This window comes from Alligator mississippiensis, chromosome 3, assembly GCF_030867095.1.
Source record: "Alligator mississippiensis isolate rAllMis1 chromosome 3, rAllMis1, whole genome shotgun sequence".
Taxonomy (NCBI): domain Eukaryota; kingdom Metazoa; phylum Chordata; order Crocodylia; family Alligatoridae; genus Alligator; species Alligator mississippiensis.
Window position 1 is genome coordinate 126,193,995 of NC_081826.1, and position 26,313 is coordinate 126,220,307.

The 26,313-nt window shown below is 43.7% G+C and overlaps 1 protein-coding gene across 1 annotated transcript in view; it reads left to right on the plus strand.

Annotated features, from left to right (window-relative positions):
* Positions 1–26,313, plus strand: part of PHLPP1 (PH domain and leucine rich repeat protein phosphatase 1) — a 211,197-nt gene that overhangs the window by 103,094 nt on the left and 81,790 nt on the right. The window contains exons 2-3 of the mRNA XM_019490333.2: positions 2,866–3,062; positions 5,284–5,409. Coding sequence (XP_019345878.2) covers positions 2,866–3,062; positions 5,284–5,409 — 323 coding nt within the window. The remainder of the gene's footprint in view (positions 1–2,865; positions 3,063–5,283; positions 5,410–26,313) is intronic.

Consider the following 26,313-nt stretch of genomic DNA (forward strand, 5'->3'; position numbering starts at 1 on the left):
TATTGCACAGCAGTCCCTCACTCTGCATGTGTTGGACAAGAGGAGCACTGCAGTTTGGGATGCCTGGAGGACTAACCAAACAATAGACACAAAAACACTCTGTGTCCACACATAACAGAAAAGTTATAGTATTTGGTTTTTTCCAGAGTGCTTTTAAAACATTCCAGGAAGTTTAAACTGGTTGCATGCACATGTAGACTCTTGGGTTTTATGTTTTTATTTAGAAGGTTCAAAGCATTACATCTGTCTGTGTCCTACATGTAATCTACTTTCTTTGTAGTCATAGGAAGCTGTATTTGGCTATATTAAAACACATGTTGCTCACATGAGCTTGGCCTAGCAAGCAGTTCAGATTGTTGTAGAAAGCTGACCTGACTTAAATGTTAATTACCCCTGTACTGAGTTTTGTCATTAGTAGTGGTGCTATAGCTTTTTTCAAATGGGTGATACAGTTAAGGAAATAGCTTTGAGCCAAGAACACATCCCTGGGGAGTCCCTGTTTAAAATGTCACTTTTTGGATGAGGATTCTCCACTGAAGCTGATTATTTGACCATTTTTAAAATCCATGTCAATAAAACTTGCATCATGCTATTTTTTCCATCAAGATTGTGGTAAGATGTGGGACTTAATGCCATAGTTAATAAAGTTGTTAGTTACTGTATCATTCAACCTTGATCATCACAAACATCAAGATTAAGATATATATTTTTTATTTTAAATTATTTTTTCTCTTTGCATTTCATACCAGCTTTGTCACTGGGGATTAATATCTGCTATCTTATTGATTCTCTTGGACTTGAAAGGGATGCTTGCAAAAGCTTCTGTTGCTGATTTATGAGTTTGTTTGGCAGTGCCATTGCTTAATTTAGGGCCATTAATAAATGGTAATAACCTACAGGCAATGACATATCCTTTTCAGGTTTGACTTACAGTACTGCTCCTTCCTGTTGGGGCTGGGCAGTGCCCCCTTCCCCTCATCAGGCTGGGTTGGGGCTTGGCCCCACCCCCTTCTCTACTGGTCCATGCCCCTTTCCTCTCCACTGGGCAGGGCAATTTTGTTTCCCCTGCAGGGCTGCATTGGGGCTCACTTGCCCCCCGTCTCCCTCTCCTGCCTCGTTGCGGCAAGATGGTGCCCGCCATGCCAGCACCGGATTGGGGGCACCAGCTGGATCCAGCCTGCAGATAGACCAGGCACTTCCAATCAGGCCTACCCACCAAAAGTTAGGGTACCATTGAGCTAGGCTTTTCTCAGTGGTGGCAGATGACAGAACAAGGAGCAATGGTCTCAAGTTGCAGCAAGGGAAGTTTAGGTTAGATATTTGGGAAAACTTTCTCACTAGGAGGGTGGTAAAACACTGGAACAGGTTGTCCAGAGTGGTGGTGGAATCTCTGTCCTTGGAAGTTTTTAAGACTCGGCTAGACAAAGCCTTGGTTGGGATGATGTAGTTGGGGCTGCTGCTTCTTTGAGCAGGGGGTTGGACTAGATGACCTCCTGAGGTCTCTTCCAACTCTAATTTTCTATGATTCTGTGAGAAGGGATAGCTTTCATAAAGATTTATAGGAACCATGGTTTAGGTTTTTTTGGGAGGTTTTTTGTTTTTGTTTGTTTTTGTTTTTGTTTTTTTATAATCAGTGAGCCCTTGCTGGACTAATCCAAATGTGAACTAGTTGTTCATGTCTGTTCCATGGTTGGTTTATAATAACCCCCCATAACCTCAGTATTTTCAGTGTATATTTATACCTCTCTAGATCGGTTATAATACTTAAAGGACATTGTAGCTGGTTTAGAGTTTTTCTTTTGATTTAAAGCAGGCAAGGTTCTTTGAGTAAATGTGATGTATTTTATTAGACCAACCAAGTAGTTGGAAAAAAGTTCTTTGCAAGATTTTGGATGCAATCGCCCTTCTTCAGGCACAGGAAGTCTCTGCTTTCAATGCCTTATAGGATTAACATAGGAAAAGTAGTGAATTTTCATATTACCCTGTTTTGAAGTTGCAACTATTACAGTTTCTCCAAGAGCTAGTTTGTCACAGTTTCAGAAACGTATGCTCACTCTAGGCCAAACGCTAGCAAACCTACTGAACCACTTGCTCTGTCCTTCAGGGACTTTATTTTGATCCTCAGCCTGTATTGACTTAGAATAATGCCAGATTTGATGGTCAGCGTAATTTGATACAGATGGGCCCTTCATATAAGAACAAGACAATCAAATTCCTTTCTTTTTTTGAGGTCAGGATATTCAGACATATGCCTCCAGAGACAAAGGGGACATGGTACATAATAATCAGTTGCCATTGAATGTCATTGTTAAGTTTCTCTTTCAGATATTACCTTTGAAATATAAGCAGTTCTTTAAATGAGTCAGGCTCATCATTTGACTGGTAATTTATTAGCCTTGTTTGTAGTTTTGATATATTTTTTCCATTTGATAGTGCAGGCAGAAGTGCTGTGGCTTTTGAGTGTGCAGACTCATTAGAACAATAATACTCACAGATGTGTAAATGGCCTAAGCTTGGAATTTGTTGTTTTTTTTAAAGTCTCAACAGTTCGATAGTACTACTTAATAAAGGATTCACAATATGTTTTACATTTTATCTGTGAAATGAAACCAGATTGGTTTGTCGGGTTTTTTACATAAATGCAAAATAGAGAAACAAGAAGATATATGTTCTTGGCCTATGTAGCATGTGTACTCAAGGTTGAAATGTTTGTGAGGTAGAAGAAGCAGATATGGTAAAATCCCCTTATTTACTTGCATAGCTCTGAATTTGGTCTTCATTTGACTGCCTGTGATCTTCATTATGGATAGAGACGAGAAAAATAAATGTTCAGTGAATTAGTGCCTGCTTTTGTTTCCATTTCAGGAAGGCCCCAAAGCATTGGCAACTCAGAACGGATTCAGCTCTCAGGAATGTACAACGTTCGAAAAGGGAAAATTCATTTGCCAGTCAACAGATGGACAAGACGCCAAGCTATCCTTTGTGGGACATGCTTAATAGTATCATCGGTGAAAGAGAGCCAGACTGGAAAGATGCATGTCCTCCCTCTAATTGGTGGAAAAGTAAGTTTTAATGCTTGAGGTTACTTATACCAGTCTTATTTTTCACACTGCAGAAGGCATGTGATGCTTTCTGGACACAAGTTCTTGTCCCAGAGTACTTACATTCTGCTGGCCTGCTGATAAAAATATTTATGGTTAGGCATAGCATCTGTTGCCAAGTTAATTGTGCCATTATTTGCTTCAGTTTTTGTCTTTTTAGATTGAATCCTCGAAAGGGAAAAGATATGGGTAACTCGGTTCATTTTGTTGTAGAATCACACATCAGATGTTTTTTATATGAGGGTATGTACAAGTCTGGATTTTTGTTTTGCTTCTGCTGACTAATATGCCAATTTGCTCAGTGGCTGAGTCCATTGTTCACTCAGTTGCAAATATTAAAGTATGGGCTTAGCGTGCTCTAAGAATGAGACTGTATTTTTCAGTGCATCTTTTTATGTATGTGGAGCGGGGTATATTAGTGACTTATTGTGAGTAAACAGCAGTAAGGAAACTGCTTACTATGAGAATGAACCAGAGTTTTATTTTGTTTGAGTGAATTCTGCTAATGCATCAAAATAGTTGCACATGAGACCCTCTTGAAGGCAGTAGGGTTATGCAAGTGTAACTGGAGTCCTTATCTGGCCTTTACACTTTTTTGTTATTGGTGATGATTGCATAAAAGGTAGAAAATAACCCAATGAGTTGCTCTTAACCTTCTGTACTAGGATGTTTGATACAGAAATCCATTGAGATTTTAATATACTTGTGAAAAGTTCATAGTGCCATATTTGCAAAGTCAGTTCAGCCATACTTGAATATTCTGTACTGGAATATATTGAATGTGCTTCTCCTAGTTATGTGGAGCTTCCCTTCCTCTTCTAGTCACGCTCTTCTCCCAGTGAAAGTTTTCCCACTCTTCCTTTTCCCTCCAGAAGAATTAATGAAGGGATGTTTCATAACCTTTTCCCCAGCAATTGTATGCTTCATTTTTGGTTGCTGCTGCCGGGAAGTGGAAGTTTTAGGCCTTCCTAGGCTTTTTTCTTCCAAAGCAGCTACAGGCAATGATTACAGTAAAATCTTGGCATCAACATCTCCTCTATTAGCATTTCTGTGAACCTTCGAAGTGTGGTGCACATCATGGAATTGGTGAGAAGTAGGTCATTGCTGTAGGCCTCTGCTAACCGGGTTTGGGTGTGGGGCACTTGGGGCAGGATTAGTGTCTGAGCTTGCAACTGAGAATATTCTCCCTCTATTCCTTAAAATACCAGTGTACATTTTCCACAAGGTACTTTGTATTAAGCCACCCCTGAAGTCAGAAATTGTGTGGGACTGAGTGTATTGTATCAGCAAGGATATGTTCTGGGGTGTGTCTAGCATGCTGGGAAGTGTCAAAGGATTTAATTAGGGCCTAGGGGAAGAATATTAATGTACATTTTTAATCTTGAACTATGAAAACAAAACATTGTGCCCATTGCTGCTTCTCTTTAAAAAAAAAAAAAAAAGTGTGTGTGTGTATATGTGTGTGTATATAATATATATATTAATACAGCATAAATGCCTATTATGAGGTTAATCTTTTATTAATGCTTGCTTTTTATTAGAAATCAGAAATTTTTTTGGGAAGTTCTGGCAGGTTATCCATATGAGGACCTGATTATCCAAATATGTCAAAAAAGAACAAAAAGTTTCAGTGATTTTTACTTTGCATTCTACCTCTTAAAGACTGCCAGCAAATGTTTCAAACTAGCGAAGATTATTGCTAAACACTTCTCCCAGGCCTGCCCCAAGCCCCTCTGATTTACATACCTTTGCATAGTTTTTCATTAGGAAGAGTTTGGTTCTATTTTTGAAAAACCAAAAAGTGCTTAAAAAATTAGTTGTGCTGAAAATCTTACTATGTTTGTGTCTTGAAAACAAATCTAGATAATACTTAGCTCTTAGGTTAAGCGATAATAAGTCGCCAGTTAAATGCTGTTCATTGTTTACAAAATCTGTGCAAGCAGTGGATTAAAATCTTTGACCCTCATATCCCAGCTTTAATGATACTTAAGAGGTTTTCCTTTAGGACTTTACTTAAACAGCTTTACCTCTTGGCCCTTATTTTATTAATAAATAATGAAACACACATGCATGTGCACATAAATATGTTTATGGATTATATATAATATTATGCATTTATGTATATAAAATGTTGTATGCATAAATTATTTTATAATACTTTTTTTTGGTCTTTTTAATATAGGTGGAAGAAGTGAAAAAGCACCAGCACTGTTTAGCATTCAGCTCTTCTGGACCACAAAGCCAGACCTACTACATTTGTTTTGATACGTTCACAGAATACTTGCGGTGGCTTCGACAAGCGTCAAAGGTAAGGAAAGAATTTTCATGCCTAATGTTTTCCCTAGATATTACTGAAAGCACTGGCTGCTTTTGTGTGGGGCTCGATGTTATATAGTGGTTTTGATAATTTTGCTCATAAAGCAAGAGTGAATGTCCTGGGTTTTTTGGCTACACTGAGATTTCTCCTCCATGGTGTGTAAATGAGGAACACCAGTCAGATTTATCCCCTTTCCCTCTTAATGCAGCTTCTTAACAAATGGAATGAAATCATGAAGATAATTCAGAAAAATGGTTTTACCCAGATTTTGGTATGGAAAGCTTTGTTTCAGTTCCAACAAAAGCCATGATAATGCAAAAAATGTAGAAGACCCAAGCACAGTGCTACATATGTGACTACTGTGACTACATATGTGACTACTGGTAGCTTGCTTTCTGTTGGAAATGTTAGACCTTGCTGGGTTTGTATTTTGGTTTAGTAAATGAAGTTCTCATAACAGGATAGACACACCTTGCATTTCCTCTTGCTGGAGCGTTTTTAACATCATCTTCAAACATCTTGACGTATGGAGTCAACATCTTGTATTAGGGCTTCAGTTGACTCTTCAGTTGCAAGGTTTCACTTCTTTGATATCATTCTCTCATTAGGAATCAACTTAGCTTTTAGCTGTGTAGTTAAGCTTCTACAACATTCTCACATAGTTGAAGTGTGTCTGGGATTTTATTAAATGTTAATTACTAGTTAAGTACAAACTCTAGATGGGAATCTTTTCTCCTTCCAGCTACTTTTAAAGCATTGCTTTTTCATTTCATTCAGCCACCCTCCTTCTCTAGTCCTATATTCATGTAAGGGAAAACAGGGAAGTCAAGCTCACCCTCACACTTGACTGCTACTGCAATCTCTCTCCTTCCTGACAGAGTTTGTTGAAGTAGAAACATTACAGTCCAAAATTAACTTTGGAATCCAGGTCATCCACACAAGAAACTGCCGAAGCACCAACAACACTGTTTCAGCTTAGTACAGACAGGACCTTAAAATAATTTCTCTTTCCAAATTTTATAATTTGTTTTCAGTATCTGACTATAGAATGAACATACTAGGCCATGGAAGCACTACTTTTGTTATCCTTCTGGATCACCTACAACATTTAGAAGTTAAAACTAATATTTGAGTGTGGGAAAGGGCCTCCAACATTAAAGAGTAAGGCCCACTTCCACCTTTTTACAAGCATTCTGTTTAAGTCTAAATCAGCATATCTAAAACTGACGTATTTGGAGCAAGTGTGTCACTGAGTTCAATATTTAGATCAACATTCACTCTAGAATAGAATTCACTGCAAAATGCTTCCCCTTCCTCTAGTACCTCCCTCCTCAAATTTGGTCTGAACCACTTTTAACGTTCAGAGTAAAGAAGTTATACATTTTCTTCATTTTTTTAAATCAAGAGGAACAGTACTAGGGTACCTTTGCCACAGTCCTATGTTTGATTCCTCTTGATTGCTAAATCTGGGGATGATGGGCAGAATTACAAAGGTCAGGAATTAGCTTTCTTAACTCTTTAAAAAGACTTCATTCAGCTTTCAATTTTTTCCTCAGCACATGTTAAGAATGTCTTCCCTTTTGTCATTCTGTTAGGAGAGTCACGTGGTCATCTTTCTTCCCACAGAGTGTTGGCAAAATAGAAGTGTTGCATTAGAAAGTATGCTTTCAAGATATATATGTTGTTATATAAGTACAAAAAGCATCTCGGATTTCTTCTTAATGCATGTACAAAAATGATCTACAAGCTTTCAAGTGAAAAACTATTGCTAGTCAAAGTCTCAAATGAAAGCGTAAGTTATCAGGTGTTTACTATGGTATTTTTTTTCTCCTGTATTATTTATAAATTTATATTTTTGAATATACTAGTAAGAGGCAGAAACTTCAGTTTTCAGTGACATTTTGTCAGGCTATATCAACCAGATAGGATTTATATACTCTTGAGTCTTAAATTTTACTTTCAGAATAATTTTTAGATGCAAGTGATTCGGAACATCATATTGAATTATCTAATGTTGAATGTTAATAAATATTCCAAATAAGTGCCTGTCATGGGATACCCAAATCTGCAGTGGCTTATTTTAGAAGCACCGTTTCCATATGCACAAGAGTTGTCCACAGATTGGGCTCTAACTACTCTCATTTTTGGTTACTGTCAACAGCTAACATAAAGCTATGTTCATGTGTATCATTCATATGTTTTTAGAATGTGATATTCAGTATGGCATTTTTTGTGTTTAGAAGTCTAATCTAATTGTCACTGGTGACACATGTACACTGCTTAATTTGAGGAGGCATTAGTTATACAGATATTTCCCCCAAACTGGGTTTACTGACCATCACATTTAGTATCTCTCAGTAGCTAGTAAGCTACATTTGTTTGTATCATTCATGTGCTTGGTATAAGATGTGTTTTATGTCGTAGTTAGACTGCATACTCAGTGACTTGGTTATCAGTTGTTTATGGACAGCCAAACTCATTTTACTAGCTACAAGCCAGTTTCTGGTTTAGTTTTTCTGCCCATCCAATGGCCAGATGCATTTCAAAAGGAAAATGCATCATATACATATCAAAACAAAACACCTAAACTTGTCAGACAGATGTCTGTCTGGTACAGGAAATCATATGCAAAGAAACAGATGTTTCTGGCTTCCTTGACTAGAATAAAAATGAGGGAGATATGATAAGGGCTTTAAGTAGAAATCCCTTTGGGGTGAGGCAGAATAAACAAGACATTCCAAATCTAGAGGAAGCAAAGGAAAGCTTGTGAACTCCCTGGGGACAAGCTGACAAGATTGCTAGTTTCTGGAAAGAGTGAACTCCAGGAATGCTGCTTCAAATTATGTAGTAGTGAAGTATCTCTGTTGTTGTTCCTTCTCCTCGTCATCGTCGTCATCATCAGTGATCCCTCAGTGGAGGATGATTGTCTTCCATGATTGCCTTATTAGGTCTGTTATCTGGTATTTGTTGGTAGTATCTCCAAACCTGACAACCCGTTTGCTTGTGTTTTCCAGTTGTACATACTTTTATTTATTTGATGTATATCCCACCAAACTTTTAAAACATTTTTACTAATTGATTGTCTCGTAATATGAGTGATCACACTGTGCCTGGGAGCAGCCATTGCCTTATCACGAGAATGGCAGACTTCACTTTTTTGCAGACCTGAGGAATTCTTAGTTCGTGGAGCCTCCCTTCCCTAAGCTATAAGCTCCAGACAGAGTGCTGGTGAGAGATTTTTGTCAAGGAGAGAAATCTTCTCTGAGTAAGATCAGGTCTCTATGGAATGATATGCAGCAGTACAGTTGGGGCAAGAACTCAAGGCTCTGGGATCACTCAAGGTTTGTCACACCAATCAACTAATCTTGGATTTGTTTATTGTCTGGTAAACCTGATAAACAGATTATTGGTTTGTTTGTAGGCAAGAGAGACTTCCCACTGACAATGACCACACATTAGCATATTTGCAAAACAGTGGCCTGGTACATATCAAAGAGAACACTATTAATATACTTATCAGAAATGTTAGTTTTTGGGAAGAAATCATTTGGCCAAGATAAATTTGTCTCTAGGAGACGGAATAGAGATAAAGATGAAAGAGAAAGAAGAATGAACAATCTAAGGAGGAGTCTTGGGGGAGAAAAGAAGACATGCACCACAAGTAGGAAGCTGCTGTCAAAAGGTACAGGGGAGGTGTTTCTGTTTTCTCTTTCTAGGTCTGTCTTTAACAACAATTATTTTCTGTATTTCTACCTTGCACAATAAACCTGCTTTGGCTTTTTACCTTACAGCTTGCCTGGTGGTTAAAAATTATTTCAGGGTGGCTGGCAGTAGTATCAATTTCTTTCTTATGGGGACAGCAGACCTAACTTCATTTTCAAACCCAGAGAACACTAAAGGTTCTTGGAGTTCTACTCTACTAAGCTGTACAGTTCACTCATGGTGCTGAAGAAGGTGAGAATTGTTAGGGGGAGAGGTGTATCCCATAGGCAAAATCTAGTCATAGATATGCAGCAGGGCAGTGGGGAGAAGATTTGGAGCTCTGGGGTCCCCACAAGGACCAGGGTTTATTGCATTGTCATTATTTCAAAATCATTTCAGTGTTTATTTTTATGCTATAGCTACAAATTTATTTCTGCCTCAAAAGCACTTCTTTAAAGAGAAGTGCAGTTTAAATATCACTTCTACATGGCACATTTAATCCAGCTATAGTTGTCAACCAAAAGCTTGCAATAAAATTGAAGATTAGAAAAACTCCCCACTTCAGCTGTTCTTCCCAGGAAAGCATTTTCTTCATTAGCAAGGGGGTTTGTATTGTAAAGCACACAACCAATTTTAACTGGGCTACCTTGCAAAAATGGAGTGTCTTCTTTTATGTAGGGAAATAGAATTTGAATAAAACAGGGCTGTCCAGTTGGTGATCTGTGGGTTGCACTCGACCCCTGAGGGGTTAATTTGTGCTCCCTAGTCCAGGCACCACCTCTTCCCACCACTCTAGTCTCTGGGCTCCCCCTCACTCCTGCCTCTGCTGCTTGCCCCTGCCTCTGGGACCAGGGCCAAGGGAGCCTGCAACCATGTGGCTTGGGGGGGCCCCAAACATGCTGTCAGCATGCTACAGTGGGGAGGAGGCGGCAAGTGCCCGTTGCACAATACAGAGGTGGGGGCATATGGAACAGCATGGTGTTCAGTGTGTGGTCATGCTGGCATTGTATGGTGGGGCGCTCCAGGAGCATGGTGTGGCATGCCCTGTGGGACATGTGGTTCACATGGCATGTGACTGAGGGGGTTATATGGCCTCTAGCTGGTTAGAAATTGGACAGCTCTGATCTAAAAGCACAAAATTGGCTTCAGTTCCCTCCTTCATTACGTTGCATGTGAAACCCAGGAACTGTTTACATGTTTGACTGGTTCAGGTACTGGCATGAACCAGAAAAGATTTAAGTTACTTTTCTTACTAGCTTGAGATGCAAAAGTCTCCTACTGCACAGTGTTTTCCATACCCTGACACGTTTGCTATGCTGTATCATTTTAGCTCAAAAATTTGAAAAGGAACTTTTGTTTGAAGACCATTTTAAGTTCTGTCTCAAAGGAATACATCTAGGAAGTAGATGAGTTGATTAACTAGGTTGCTCTGTTTCAGTAATGCAATTATAAAAACAAACATGCTTTGCTATGGGGTTGAGTATGTGGAACTGCCAGTTCTTATTAGTAAGTTTTTTCCTTCCAGTTCTGACAATCAAAAACTTTTTCAAGCTGTGGGCTCCCTTTCTCCCCTATTGGGGATAGGAGGGAACAGGGCAAAAGGGGAGAGAGAGAGAATGAAGATAACATAGTTGTATAGGGAGATGTTCTCATGTTGGCTACCTTCCCAAAGCTGTTAGTCATTTGGATGAGACAGAGGAAAGCACAGCATGGCACAGAATAAGCGTATGCTGTTAGTAATTCAAAGGGACTTTTTGGCCGTTTATCTCCACTTCTAAAGTTCATTGTTTTACACTGTTTTTCTCACTCATGAGATTTGTATTTTATTCACCCAAAGTCAAAGCCACTGGAGATAAAAGAACATCAGTCTTCCAGGAAGAGCCATGGAACAACGAGAACAAATGCAGTTCTGACACAAACCACACTTTGGCCTCATATGAGATGCATTAGGGATTTTTAGGTTGAGCATAAATGCCACAGTGATGGATGACAATAGAGAAAAAAGACTATTGCTACAGAAAGTGTAATTGGCATTCTGTACAGAAAACCCCCATATACGAATATTTATTGTTCAAAGAAAACTTCAATATTATACATCATTTGCTAAACCAGGGTGGGGGGGGGGGGAGAAGAAAGAGTCAGGGAAAAATCCAATGTTAAACCCAAATGGTACTTAGGAAATTGAAGTGAATGCTAGAAGAATCGCACTTTTTGAAATAGCTAGATTAAAAAAGAAAGAGAGAAAGGAAGAGTTTAGAGTACTATCAGTCTTAAAATACTGCACAGATCAGCCCACCTTAATGTAGCAGATTGCACAAATAGGTAAAACTTAGGCTATAGGACAAAACTTTTTAAACCCTTCAAAACAGGTGGAGGAATTGCTGCTGCTCAGGGATGCGTCAGCTGTTACGATGTAGCTGTTGCATCCTCATGCCCCTGCAGCAATACAAGAATGGTAAAACTTTAAACCCAGTTGAATTCAGAAACAGAGTTACAGCTATTCAGCTAACCAGTACCATTACAGGAGCAGGCAGAACTGGAAGTCCTGCTCCCTAACCCCTGACCTTTGCCACTGGACATCCCTTGTCCCAGGAAGTACTACTTTGAGAAGGGGGTTTGCTGTCTTGGAACTGGAAAAATGTTAGAGGTGCACCGGTACGTCGGTCTAATATCAGACTGGCACCAATATAAAGACAATTGGCTGTATCGGAAATTGGCCCGTGCATGTGCATAGCCGCAGCGCAGCATGTTGGCAGCAAAGAGCACAGGCCGGCAGCTTGGAAAGCTGCATGCAGCTGGTAAGTGTGTTGCAGATCAAGGCCCCCACGGTGAGGGAGGGAGTGGAGCTGGGGTTGGGGCAGGGAAGGGCATGGGATGGAGCTGTGGCTTATCTGGGAGGTATGGGGGGGGGCTCCTGCTGCTGCGTGCACCCCAGGAGGGCATGGGGGGTGCCCCCAGAACTATGCAGGGCATGCTGCCATGGTGGGCTGGGCTTTTCCTGGCAGAGGGGGCCTGTGCCGGGCTGCGCTCAGGGAAAGCAGCGGTGCTGGGAGGGGGTGGTTGGGGGGCTACAGTGAATTTTTGGGGTGGCTGCAGCCCCCTTACCCCCCTCCTAGCACCCCCACTGCCTGTCCTGAGCACAGCCCAGCCCCTCTGTGTGCTGGAAAGAGCCCGGCACCACCCCAGCCTGCCCTGCCCTGCCCCGCGCAGATCCAGGGGCACATGCAGCAGCAGGAGCTGCCCCACCCTCCCCATACCCCCCCAGATCAGCCAACTCCATCCCATGCCCCAGCCCCCCTCCCTAGCTCACCGTGGGGGCCTTGATCTGCTCCCCCACACCTCTAACCTCCCTCCTCCCCTTCTGCCACAACAGCCTTACCATCTGCACACAGCTCTCCCTACTGTATCGGAAATTGAATTGGTATTGGCCGATTTGCCTTCTTAAAAATCTGCTATCTGTATTGGTCCAAGAAATCTCTTTTGGTGCACCCCTAAAAATATAAGTCTGTCTGTACATCCATCTGCCTCTTTCAAACATCCACAATAACATATATTAACTTTATTTAAAAAAAATATTTTTCTCCTGATTTTGTATGTGTTTACATCTTGTATGTAGGGGTGATTGCATAATAGCTCAAAATGAAGTCTTACTCCTATATATTGCTGGGGTGTGTGGGTGGATGGGTATAGGGTTTGTAGAGGGGCTGTATGTAGGTGTGTGGATTTGGGTGAGTATGGAGTGTTTGTGTGTGTGGGGCATGGAAGAGGGTGTTGGGGGTATGTGTGGATGTGGGTGAGTGGGTGTGGCAGGTGTGTAGGGCATATATGGGGGTGTGGGTGGGTATGGGGTGTGAGGGGCTGTGGGATGTGTGGAGAGGAAGGGGTGGCTGGGGGTGTGTGGATGGGGTGTGCACATACTGGTGTGTGGGGCTCCCCTCAGAGGCACGCAGGTGTTCATGTAGGGGGGGTTGTGGGGGAGGGTATGGTGCTTTGCAGGGAGAGTTCGTGGGTATGGAGGGTAGGGTGTGCATGGGAGTCCCTTGGCACATGCTGCCCTTCCCCCCCCCCCCACATGTACCCTCCCTGAGCTGGTCAGTGCCCATCCCTGCCCCGCAACAGCCCAGAGCCCGCATGGCCATGGCAAGGAAGCACCGCAGGGCAACAGCACGCAGCCCCATCTCTCTCCCATGCCCTCTCCACCCCAACAGGAGTGAACCAGCTGCAACCCAGTGCAGTGCCCTGACCCAACCAATCTTGTACCTGCTTCGCACTGCCTGCCTGGGGCATGTCCTGCTGCCCCCTGGGCACACAGCTGTCCTGGAGTGACTCTGCGGCTGAACTGCCTTTCTTGGCAGCCCAGGCAGAGGCAGTTCCTGGTTGCTACTGCCGTTGGCCCCAGCCCTGTAGTACTGGTAGGGACCTGTGCATATAGCTCATCCCCAGCCTGCCCTATGCCTGCTCCACACCAGCTGTGCAGAGCAGGGGCACCTGTGGGGAGTGCTGGGCAGCAACTGTCCCTTGGTGCAAGGGAAAAGTACCCCCTCTTCCCCCCACTGCCCTGCTCTTCCTGCTGCAGCTTCCTGGAGCCTGTGCTGGGCTGCTCTGTGTCTCTGCTGCCGTCACTGCTGGCTCTGGGCTGCCTAGTGGGGCAGAGGTGACAATACAGAGCAGACTCAGGGCAGCCCAGCATGGGCTCTGGGCAGCTGCAGCAGGAAGGGCATGGCAGCAGCAAGGGGCTGCTTTTCCCCTCTCTGAACAACAGCTTCTGCCGGGCTGCCACCTCTGCTTAGCCTGGGCGGGCAAATTTGGAGTAGGGGTGGGGTGGGCCAGGTTGGGGCTGTGTGCATGGGTCTCCGCTGGTACCATGGGGCTGGGGACCGTGGCGGCAGCAGCCGGAAGGAGCTGCTACCTCCTGGGCTCTCTAGAAAGCAGTCCAACTGCAGAGTTGGCCCAGCCCTGCTGCATGCCCAGGGGGCGGCAGGACATGCCATGGCTGGATGGTGCCTGTGCCAGCAGGGACTGAGGGACCTGCCACAGGCTGTATTTTGCCCACCTTTGTCTTAACAAATACAGACCCAGCAACCAAATGAAAACCAAAAAGAACATTATCTGTAATGATTATAGCAGAATAAATGGAAAAAGTTTCTTGTTACCAGTGAAAAGCTGGTATGATAAACAGCTGCAGAAAATGCCTTACAATACAAAGCCATGTGGCACTGAACAGCAAGTGGTTAGTAAAATAAGCTGAGCATGGTGTAAGACCTAAATGTTGCTTGTAAAACCTTTTTTAACACGGACAACTTTATATAGTTCATGAGACTTTTTTTTTTTTTTTTTTTGAGCCTTCATAACTGAGGGCGTCCCATTTTTTTCAGCACTTGTACGGCTTAGCACAAACAGGAGTTGAAGCATTTTTGGTTTGATGTTTTAACTCTTTACAGCTTTTTCACTTGGCTTTTCCTCATTATCCCAGTCCTGCCAGCCCCAGCCCCCCTCTGCCATCCTATACACTCCATTATAGATTTCTTTTATTTTGTAAGTTGCCTTAGCATTTTTACTCCCTCTTGCCTTGTTTTTCTTATGGCATGACCTTGATCTGCTTTGCTTTCAGAGAACCAGGAAAAAGACAGGATCTGCCATCAACTATGCCATGGGTACTCTTCCCAACTTCTTCCCTTACAGGAGTGTGTGAGACCCATCACATGAATATGGGACTGGCTGTGGTCAGTCTTCCCATCAACAAATACCACAAAATGTGAATCTGGAGGCATAACAATTCAATCATTTGTACTCCCCTTCAGTATTTCAGTAATAATAATAATAATAATAAAAATAAACCCCTCTAAAATGTGCAATAAAATACTGGACACAGCCAGAAACGTATACAACATTCTCGCGTAGTCCAAATGCACATATTCAGTACAATACATCTAATGGTATCTGCAATTCAGGTAGTTACCAATCCTTGAAGTCCAAGGTAGGACATGCACTTTTCTTTCAAAAATGTAGCTTTACACAATTTAAATAGGAGCCTACTAAGAGGTATATCCTCCTTGGAATAGCATCTCTTGCTGGGCTCTTCATGGAAATCTCACCTAGATGGGCTGTTTGTGTCCTTGTTGGGAAGGGCAGGAAGTGGTGTTGCTAGTTTGTTGCAATGTTAGTCCTCTGCTGAGTGCTGTGGCCTCAGGGGAGAGTGAGACTAGATCAGTGATTCTCAACCAGAGAGTTGAAGCACCCTGAGTTGCCTTGCAGTCTCTTTAAGGATGTGCTGGGGTGCTGCATAGCGTTAGGATTGTGAGGTACGCAAGCATGATTCGTAAGAATAAACCCAGGGATTTTAAATAGTAATCTAGGGTGTTATATTTTGACCTGTTGTGGTCTTTCTTCATTCTTTGCAACAGGAAAAATTGCTTTTTTCTGCATTTAAAAAAAAGTGGAAGTTAAGAGCTGACAACTTCCAAGGTGTGCCTCAAATTGAGTGAAGGATGCTTCAAGTCTAAAATGGCTACAAACCACTGAACTAGATAATTTTTCACATTATTTCATAACCTCACAAACTCTACACACACTTCAACTTTTTAATTGAAGGCAGTTTCTGTTCTGCTTTCCTAGAATTAACATTACAGATCTCACCTGGGATATGATCTTATCAACATATAGTGGAGGCTAAATTGCTAGGAGAAGAGAGTTATCATATAATGATTGAAACTCTTGCATGCAATATTAGGAGGAGTGTTTGAGTTCTGATGCTTTGTAAAGGGAAGTTAGACCTAACTATTGGTCTGTCCTCTCTTATCTTCATATAACCTTTGCAAACTTTGCAGTCCCAGTCTTTCATAGAATCATAGAAAATTTGGGTTGGAATAGGCTTCGGGAGGTCTGGTCCAACCTCCTGCTCAAAAGCAGGAGTGTCCCCAACTAGACTATCCTAGTCAAGGCTTTGTCTAGCCAGGTCTTAAAAATCTCCAAGGATGGAGAATGCTGCAACCTCTCTGGGTAACCTGTTCCAGTGCTTTACTACCCTCCTAGTCTTTAGCTGTAGCCACCTTAAAATTCATACATGTTCAGGCAATTCAGTTCAAGATTCTGTAGTCCCTTCGAAAAAGATCTGGGTTTGGGGTTTCAGATACCTATTTATAATTTTGAGATGTCTGAAAACAAGGCTAACAGTTTCATTTTTCATGTGGCTTTCTTTGTCTGTAAAGGAAATATAATGGTGGTCAGACCTGGCGTCTGCGGGCTTTCTGGATCAAATAATTGATCTGCTCTTGGCTTATTGTTATGCTTTTGATTAGTTGTCTCTGTCCAGATGGTGAGGTTCTCTCACAGCTTATAGTAATGCTTCCAGTCACAGAGATTCTGGAAAGACTTGCCTGCTGTCTGATATCTCTCTAACGGAGCAGTGGGCGAGGGGTCAGGTGCCTGTTGGGAGCGGGCATTCCTGTCTAAAGCAGGAATGCTCTGCAGTTCTCCAGTTTCCTAAAACTGATGACAATGAGCTGATGCTTAATGCTGGCATGTGTGTGTTGCAATTTTGTAGTTGGAAGAACTTCAAAATGGTTCACTGTCTTGTGCATGCTTTCACTCATTTAATTGGAGGACATGTGCAGCATGCTTTGCACGGGTTGAACATACTTCAGTAACTTAAAGGTTAATAGTTTCTTCATGTATGTATGTGGGTTAAGTGGCTAGTTTGTTATTCTTATCTGCCAGGTGTGGCTAGGAATCATATAGGGCAGGACTGGGCAGTTATTTTGTCTGTAGAGCTGCTTAACGACTTCTGGTGAGCTGTTGAGGGCTGCAAGGGTTGTCATGCCCCTTGAAAGGTGCTGTGCCCCCTGGTCGCCATGTTGGGACTGGAAGTCCAGCTCCTAATCCCTGACCTTTGCTACTGGAAGTCCCTCCTTTTGCCCCCTGGAAGTACTTCTTTTGGGAGTGGGGTTTGCCATCTTGGAACCAGAAAAAAAGTCAAGCTTCCACAATAACATATTTTAATTTTATTTTTAAAAAATATTTTTGCACTGATTTATATGTGTTTGCATAGATTATATAGAGGCAATTGCATAATAGCTCAAAATAAAGTTTTACTTTTGTATCTTGTGTGTGGGGTATGGGTGGGGAGGGAGTTTGTGAAGGGGTGGCGGTGTGTGGGTGGGGGTGGTTGGGAAGGGGTGTGGGGGTATGGGTCCCTGCCGCACCCCCTCCCCCTGTGGCATGTAGCCCCCACTGCCAGCAGAAGCAGATGTGATGAGCCTTTGGGGGGCTCATGGCGCATGGCAGGCAGAGCTCCTCAGTGGCACATGGCTCTGGCTGAGTTTCATAGTAGCTAGGGTCAGGAGGGACCTAAACAGATCATCTAGCCTGACCCCCTGCCACAGGCAGGAATGAATGCTGGGTTCACAAGACCCCAGACAAGTGATCAACCAACCTCCTCCTGAATTTGCCCAAGGTAGGGGCGAGGACCACTTCCCTGGGAAGTTGGTTCCAGATTTTGGCAACTCTAAATGTAAAATATTGCCTTCTGATCTCCAACCTAAACCTATTCTCCATCAGCTTATTACCATTGTTCCTTGTCACCCCAGGTGGTGCTGGGGAGAAACGGGCTCTGCCTATTTGCTTTTGATCTCCCCTGATGAGCTTGTAGGCAGCCACTAGGTCTCCCCTCAGCCTCCTCTTGCTGAGGCTGAACAGGTTCAGGTCCTTCAGTCTCTCCTCGTAGGCCTGTCCTGCTGCCCTCTTGCCAAGCGGGTGGCCCTCCTCTGAACCCTTTCCAGGCTGGCCATATCCCTTTTGAAGTGCGGCGCCCAGTACTGGATGCAGTCCTCTGACTGCGGCCTGACCAAAGTCGCATAGAGGGGGAGTATCACCTCTCTGGACTGGCTTGAGATGCACCTGTGGATGCATGACAAGGTATGGCTGGCCTTGCTGACTGCGGTCTGGCATTGGCGGCTCATGTTCATCTTGGAGTCAATAATGACTCTGAGATCCCTTTCCGCCTCTGTGCTTTCAAGAAGGGAACTCCCCAGCCTGTATGTATGCTGTGGATTCCTTCTCCCAAGGTGCAGCACCCTGCATTTGTCTACATTGAACCCCATCCTATTCTCATCTGCCCACTTTTGGGTCTTGGGAGCTGCACATGGTGGCACAGAGCTGACCTAGCCCATTGGCATGCACCTTTGAGCCAGGCCAGGCTAACTCAGTGCCAGCATGTGGGGCTCCCAACACTGCAGGCGGGAGCTGCATGCCATCGGGTCAGGCCGGGCCAGCTCCATGCCTCTCCAGATGGGGCTTCTAGCACTCCAGTGGGGAGTCGCACATGGAGGCAGAGAGCCAGCCCAGCCCAAAAGGTGCAAGTGCTGGGAGATGCACGTGCTGGCACTGATCCAGCCTGGACTGACCTGAAGTCACACAGCTCCTGCCTGCAGTGTCAGAAGACCCACTTGCTGACATGAAGTCATCCCAGCACAGCCTGATGGTGTGCTGCTCCCAGAAGAAGTACAGGAAGTTGCATGTGGCAGCACACCCCACCTGGTCCAATCACGCATGGCTCCCCGCAACTCCTGGCTGGAGTGCCAGGAGCCCCTGGGGGTTGTGCACCATTGGGCCAGGCTGGCTCTTGTGCTTCCATGTGAGGATCCCAGCTGGAGTGCTGGGAGCCCCATGAAGGTGGAGGCACAGAGCTGGCCTGGTCGGATGGTGCATGACTTCTGAAAGCCTGCACCTCCTGCTGGCTTTCAGAGGGGCAGCAGCAGACTGATGATAATTGTCTTTTTGAGGGGCCCCATGGGCTGGATAGAATGGCTTGGTGGGCTGATTTCAGTCCACAGGCAATATTTTGCCCACAGGTCTGACTGAATAAGTATTCTTCAGTCCCAAGAGAAAGCTGTCTGTAGGAGCTTAACAGTTTTTAGAAGCAATTAAGATGTTAGTTCAGCAAATCTTATTTTCTGGAGTTTTCACCAGTAACTACTAATAAGGTAGCTTGGAACCTCTACATAATTCATCGCAGTAATGGAAAATAATCAAAAGCACAGGTTTGCTATCAAGTAGCAAAGCATGTAGAAGGGAAGGGAAAATGGGCAAATTGCAGTAAAACTTACATTTCCTAAGTCAGGGGAGGGCAACATTTTTTGGCCGGAGTGCCGAAAAACACCACAATGCCTACTTTGGAAGCTGCTGGAGTGCTGGCATGCCAGAAAATCAAAATGAGTGCAGGGGATACATGGCAGGATGCCCTGCTTGTGCCCCTGGTCCCAGCCCAAGCTCTGTGGCTGTCAGCAGCTACCCTATCTCTGGGTAGCTGCTGAAGCCTGGGCTGCTCCCAGCAGGGCTTGAAGCATCCCAGCTGCCTGCTGGGAGCAGCCCGGGCTCCCTACTGGCAGCAGCTACCCAGAGCCAGGAGGCTACAAACAGTTGTGCTGGACTCCAGAGCCCTGGCATCAGCTCTGCACCGGTGCGTGCATGTGTGCCTTGGAATGAGTGGTGGGGGAGGGGCCTGAAGTGCAACTCCGGTTTCTCCACAGCTCCAGCATCAGCTCCATGCTGGCGGTGACTGCACATGCACCTCAGAGCAGACAGCGGGGCAGCCGAGCCCGCCCCGAGGTGTGCGTGTAGTCATCACCAGCATGGAGCTGATGCTGGAGTTGTGGAGCCCAGCGCAGCTGTTTGCAGCCTGCTTGCTGCAGCTGCCCCAGAGCCCAGGCTGGCTACAAACAGCTGCACCAGGCTCCAGAGCCCAGTCACCAGCTCTGTGCTGGGAGCGGGGGAGAGACCGGAGTTGCGCTGCCTCAAGCCCCTTCCCCGCTGCCCGCCTCGAGGTGCGCGTGCATGTACCAGTATGGGGCTGATGCTGGGACTCCGGCACAGCTGTTTCCAGCCTCCCGGCTACAGCCGGCCCCGGCTGTGGGTAGCTGCCAGTCAGGAGCCCGGGCTGCTCCCAGCAGGCAGCTAGGATGCTGCAAGCCCCGCTGGGAGCAGCCCAGGCTCTGTCACTGACAGCAGCTACCCAGAGCTGGGGCTGGCTGTGGTGTGCCAAGCAAAATGGTCTCGCATCGCATGCTCGGCACACATACTGGGGGTTACCAACCCCTGTCCTAGGTCCTGGGATCTATCAAAAGCAGCCACAGAAGTCTTTGAAACGGCTGTTTTAGAGTCTTTTACTTTCAAGTCTCATGGGTGAGTAGTTTTCTTCCTCTTCCTTTTTTCTTAGTAAGGTACAGACTACTGTAATTTTGGGCATTTCAGTTTCCTCTTTAAGACTAGTTTGCGATGTCAGTTTAAGTAGCATGAAAGCAAACCTGTTGTAGTCACTATTGTAACCTGCATGCAGTGGCTTAAATTCTGTATCTTGGCCGAAAGGAAATGGCCTAGGTTATTAGCCCTGTGCTGCTCTGTGAAATTTGGAAAAGGATAAGATCCTGTTTTGTGAAAAGAATAAAATATTCAAAGCCAAAAAAATATGTTTCAGCTTGCTATCAGTACTGTAAATATATTTCTACAATAAGTGACAAATGTAATCAGTGTATATTGCCATTTACAGGAATAGTGGTAAAAAACCTGAATCAAATGCAAGTATGTTGCTGATTAGTAAAGTGTCTTTGATTGCCAGTTGTGCTTCATTTATCCCTGAGATAGCTAAAGATGATCAAATGTGGGTCTGTTTCCTTCCAACCTAAGATTCTACTCATTAAACTAAAAGTTGCCTGTAATCAAACTTAAATTATATCCGTATGAGGGTACAGTTCAATCTCGATCTGTTGCGGAATTATATAATCTAGTTCTAAATTTTTTAGGTTGGGCAAGGCTAATTTGGAAAGTTAAAATTTTTGTTTCAATTTAAACTAACATAAGAATTGTGGATTTCGCAAAGCTTTCTTAATATAGTTGATCAGCCACAGCCCAGAATGTGAAGGAGACTTGGACTAAATAGTCTTGGGGTTGAAAACTCTGAAAGGTTCCCAAAGTTTCAGGTGGCAGAGCTTTTCCAGGTCAAATAAGTTTGTTAACCTGGAAGGTGTGATCCTTCTTTTCCTCCCCTCTGCCACTCTCCCACCACCTTTTTTTTTTTCTTTCTATAGACATCCTGTTCATCCAGAACTCAGAGGTGGGGGAAACTTTGCAATCAGGCACTCAGGTTTTTGAGGTGCCAGGTACAGAAGAACCAGCCAATCCTAAATCCTGTTTTCATAGTCTTTCCCACAGCCTGATATTGGCAGGAAGTCAGAAAACAGCTCTACAGCATATCTAGAATCTGTGTGAGTTTAAAAGTCTGTATAATTTAAGATATGCAGGCAAGGTTCTTTGAATAGATGTGATATCTTTTATTAGACCAACTGACTGGTTGGAAAAAAGTTCTTGGTAAGGTTTCAGGCGCAGTCACCCTTCTTCAGGTACCAGAAGTCTCTGCTGTTCTAAGGCTCCAAGGAATGAGAAAAACTAAAAGTGTGGCAGGATGTCAGCGAGAATGTAAATAGGTAGAAATTAGGAAGTCAAAAGGTAAAGCGGAGTGGGGAGGGGGAAGGGGAAGAAAGCAGGGGGAAAAAGGCTAATGGGAGACATTACAATGATAGAATACAAGGTAGAAAAGAGGCTGTCCGTGAAAAGGGAAATCGCAAGAGATCAGGAAAACAGAAATGAGAGAAGCTCAAAGTGTGAGAAGATGTCAGTGAAAACATAAAAGGGTAAAAATTGGAAAAGCAAAAGGTAAAGCCATGGAAGGGAAGGGGAAGAAAGCAGGGGAAAATAAAGTCCAAAGGGAAGCACTACAGTGGTAATAATATAAGGTAAGAAAGAGGCTTACAATGAAAAAAGGAAATAGTGGGAAATCAGGGAGACAAAGGGCAGAAAAGTAGGGGAGGGGGGAAAAGAAGAATTCAAGAGGTCAAGTCAGGCAGGTACCTGGTGAATCGGATGTCAGGCAGGTTGCAATGAGTCGTGAATCCAATATCTATATTGAGTCCATGATTTTTTTTGTATTCAGTAGATTTATGAAGTGAAGTTTGTAGGCTCTTCTGTGGAAGGTGTGCTGTAAATTCTCTTTTGAGGATGAGAACTGAGAGATCGGAGAGGGAGTGATTGTCCTGTGAGAAGTGTGCCCCTTCTGGTAGTTGGGTATTCTTGTCTTTGATAGATTTCTGGTGTTTGTTCATTCTGGTGTGCAGTTATTGTTTGGTTTCTCGTATGTATTTTCCATTGAGGCATTAGGTGCACTGGATGAGATGCATAATATTTCTGGAGGTGCAGGTATAAGATCCAGGAATGGTGATGATTCTGCTGTGGGGTATAGTTATTGTGGCGGTGGTGGAGAATGGAGCCAGACCATGCCCGGACAAGAAATACAAAACCTGCCAACACATCTCCACCACCCAACTCCCTGATTTTCTACTATTTCCTTTTTCATTGCAAGCCTCTTTCTTACCTTATATTATTACCACTGTAGTGTTTCCCTTTGGCCCTTATTTTCCCCTGCTTTCTTCCCCCTCCCTCTCCTGCTTTACCTTTTTGTTTTTCCAAGTTTTACCTTTTTTATTTTTTCACTAACAACTTCTCACACTTTGAGTTTCTCTCATTCCTCTTTTTCTGATCTCCAATGATTTCCCTTTTCACAGACAGTCTCTTTTCTACCTTGTATTCTATCACTGTAATGTCTCCCTTCAGCCATTTTCCTCCCTGCTTCCTTCCCCCTCCCCACTCTGCTTTACCTCTCTGCTTTACCTTTTGTCTTTCTAATTTCTACCTATTTACATTCTCACTGACATCCTGCCACACTTTTAGCTTCTCTCATTTCTTGGAGTCTCAGAACAGCAAAGACTCACTATGCCTGAAGAAGGGTGACTTGCCTGAAAGTTTGCCAGTAATTTTTTTTAAACTATTCAGTTGGTCTAATAAAAGATATCACATCTACTCAAAGCACCTTGCCTATTGAATTGATGGGTATTGCAGAGTAGCAGCAGACACATTTCTGGCTGGGATGAATTTCCTTGGCTTTTTAACTACAGTCTTTGCTTAAGTCTTTTCAGGCTCTACACAGTTCCTGGACTAAGCAGAAACATTTGTTTTACATGGATTTGTCTGGCATGAGGGCCAAATATGAGCATCAGTTTTCCAGAGTACGAAGTTAACTCTAGCCTAATTGGTTCCTTTTTGCCAGTAATGCTTTGAAAAAAAAGTTAATTTATTAATGGATATCTAAACTGAATACAAGAGTGGAAATGTAATTAACACTATTTTCAGAAGCAAGGCTGTATAAAAAGCCTGTTTATATGCATAGGCGCTCACACATAGTGAGGCTTATCAATTTAATAGCAAAAAGATATTTTCTGAACCGTAACCTAGCAGTAACTATTACTTTGTATTTAGCAATTTTATTTCTTCATTGGAAGATAATTTCCTAATTTTCTGGGGTGGTTGAAGCCATCACTTCTCAGAGGAAGTGGAAAAAAACTTATGTTGTTCCCCATGCTTTGGTTTCTTTCAGTGGCTTTGAGAGTGTCTGAACTAAAGTGGGTTTTTTAAATTATTTGTAGGAATACTGTTCTCAGAGCCTCTCTGGAAGTTGAGTTCTAAAAATAGTTTTCTTTCTAGTTCTGATTACAATCCAGCAAAACCTCCAGTTTCTGTTTTGGATCTCAACTTCCTCTTGTGTGTGTGAAATCTTGAATAGTCAAGATCTTTGGTTGCAAATAGTACTGAGGAGTTCCTGTTTTAGTGAATTCTGAGTGTGTTAGTTCATTCATGACTCTTCCTGAGTTAACCTGAGCTCAGCTTCTGGCGTATAGTAGAGTAACGAGCTTAGTCCTTGCTGTAGCACAGGGGTAGGCAACCCCCAGTATGCATGTCAGAGTGTGGCATACGAAGGCATTTTGCTTGGCACATGTGCTTTGGGGGGGACAGCGGTGGAGCTGCAAGAGCCCCGATACATCCTTGTTGTGTCAGTGAAGACCTGGCCCCTTCCCTGCAGTGTGCTTCAAGGTGTGTGTGTACCCATTGCCAGCCATGAGCTGGGCTGGGGCTCTGCAGACCCTGATGCAACTGCTTGCAGGCTTCCTGTTGCCTGCTGCAAGCAGCCTGGGCTCTGTGGCGGGCTGCATGGGGGGCCTGCCCAGAGCCTGAACAAGCTGTGGCAGGCAGGCAGCCAGGAGACTGCAAGCAGCTGCATTGGGGTCTGCAGAGCCCTGGCCTGGCTCATGGCTGGTGGCAGGTGCATGTGTGCCTTCGGGGTGGGTGGCAGGCCAGGGGCCAGGGCTGCGCTGCCATGACAAGGATTGGGCTTCTCATGGCTCCCTTGGTGTCCTCCTCTGGTGTGCCAACATCTTAGAAGTTGTGGTTGCGGGTGTTTTTGGTACTCTACACAAAAAACATTGCTGACCCCTGTTGTGTAGTGTTTTTTGTCTCTGAAATAATGGAGGGAAAACTTGCGTATGTCTTTAAGGTTGGGGCTGCCTTTTGCTTATGACACAGATAGATACTTGTCTATAGGATAATAAGCAAAGAAAATGTATCTTACTGGTTTCATGTCACATCTTTGTCTTCAAGAACAAAATAATGAACAGAGCAGGTTTGAGTGAGTTGTTCTAAAATGAGAGACTAGGGCAGGTTTTGAATTGTTAATGGTGAATGCTTGGAAATGTTTTTTCCTCTTGCACTCATTACTGTCTTCTGTACCTTAAGTTGTTAAGAAAGTTGCCATTTCAGTTCTGAACCCTCGTTTACACGTTGTACATATAGATTAATAGTATGGGAGTGAATGCTTGCATCCTGACTTTTTTATAGTGTTAAAATTATTCTGATGATTTTAAGACTGTGAAGTGGTATTTAGTAATTTTAAGCTTGTTGATTTGCTTGTTCTAGCTAAGCTGTAGTTTTGTCTCTTTGCACTGAAGTTTATCAAGGCTCTGTTGCTTGGTTCTAGATGGTTGTATTTAGTTAATCATCAAATAGTTTTACTAAAAAAATATAACCCAGCAGGGGAGTATAAAGCAGTATTGCCCACACATAAAATTAGGTTTTTTCAAGCCTAATTGTACATTGGCATTAAATCACATCCCAGTTCTAAATGTGAATTTGAATTTTGTGTTCTAAGCAAATGTCTGTCATTATCACATGTGGGTACAAGACACTAGAATCAATGTTGTGCTGCCTACTCTAGATTTTGTGGTATCTTGAATCCAGAAAGATCTCAAAGGGTTTTTTAAAGATGGACAAAGGAGTAGAGCTGGGAGTAAGCAGAAATCTAATGCTACAGGGGTGGTCATACACCTTTGGTCATACATACTACAGTATGTAATTAAATTAATTTTGTTCATGTTAAGCATACAGGCTGACTCCGTGTTTCTTTATCAGGGTCTCATTTGGAAGGACTCTTCCCCTGCTCCCCCCCACCCCATGCACAGTAAATTGCATGCTGCTCTGGTATCTTTGCCTTGGCAAGATTGAGATTTGCTGTCCTTCTAGGGATACTCCAAGCTGAAGGTTGATGCCATGCTGTCTTCACACAAGTGTTGCAGGGAAGGCGGAGAGATTTGGGAAGCCTTGTGTTCCAAGAGCAAGTATTTTGGAGATCTTTGTATGGAGAGTTAAGAAGTGGAGGGAGAAATGTAAGTCAGGTTCTCTGTGGATCTGAACAGATATACCATTTGAAACATTTTAGCTTAGAAACATTTCAGAAGCACAGCACTTCAACTGCAGGATACTCATGCAGCCCCTGTCATGGCTTCTGGCTGGAGTGCTCTGAAAATATTACAGCTGTATACCAAAGCAAGCTCTCCAGCCAGAGGGTGCAACACCTGGACTCTTCTCCCTGCCTTTTCTCCCATGGGAGCCAAATTGACTGCCAGTTCTGAGGTGCAGGAATGCCCCAACAGTCAGGCCCCCCCATTTCCTGGTCCTCGGGTCAACCCGAGGGGCTGCAGCATATATGTGGGGGGGTGGGGGGGAGCAGGTAACAGTAGCCAGGAAGAAGTGTGGATAGAGAGCACTGCCTGTTGGGATGCCGAAGGTCTGATAACCTGTACAGTTGTATGGTAGTGCAAAATGGTACCAAATAGTATCAGCTCCCTGCAGGCACCACCTTGTCATGCTTGAGAGTATGTTATCCCTTCTCCACATCTGTACAGTAGCCTTTTGAAATGTTTTAAGTGCTGCGTCTGTTTACTCCCTCTGCTGCTTAACAGAAGCAAAGCTTAAGTAAGA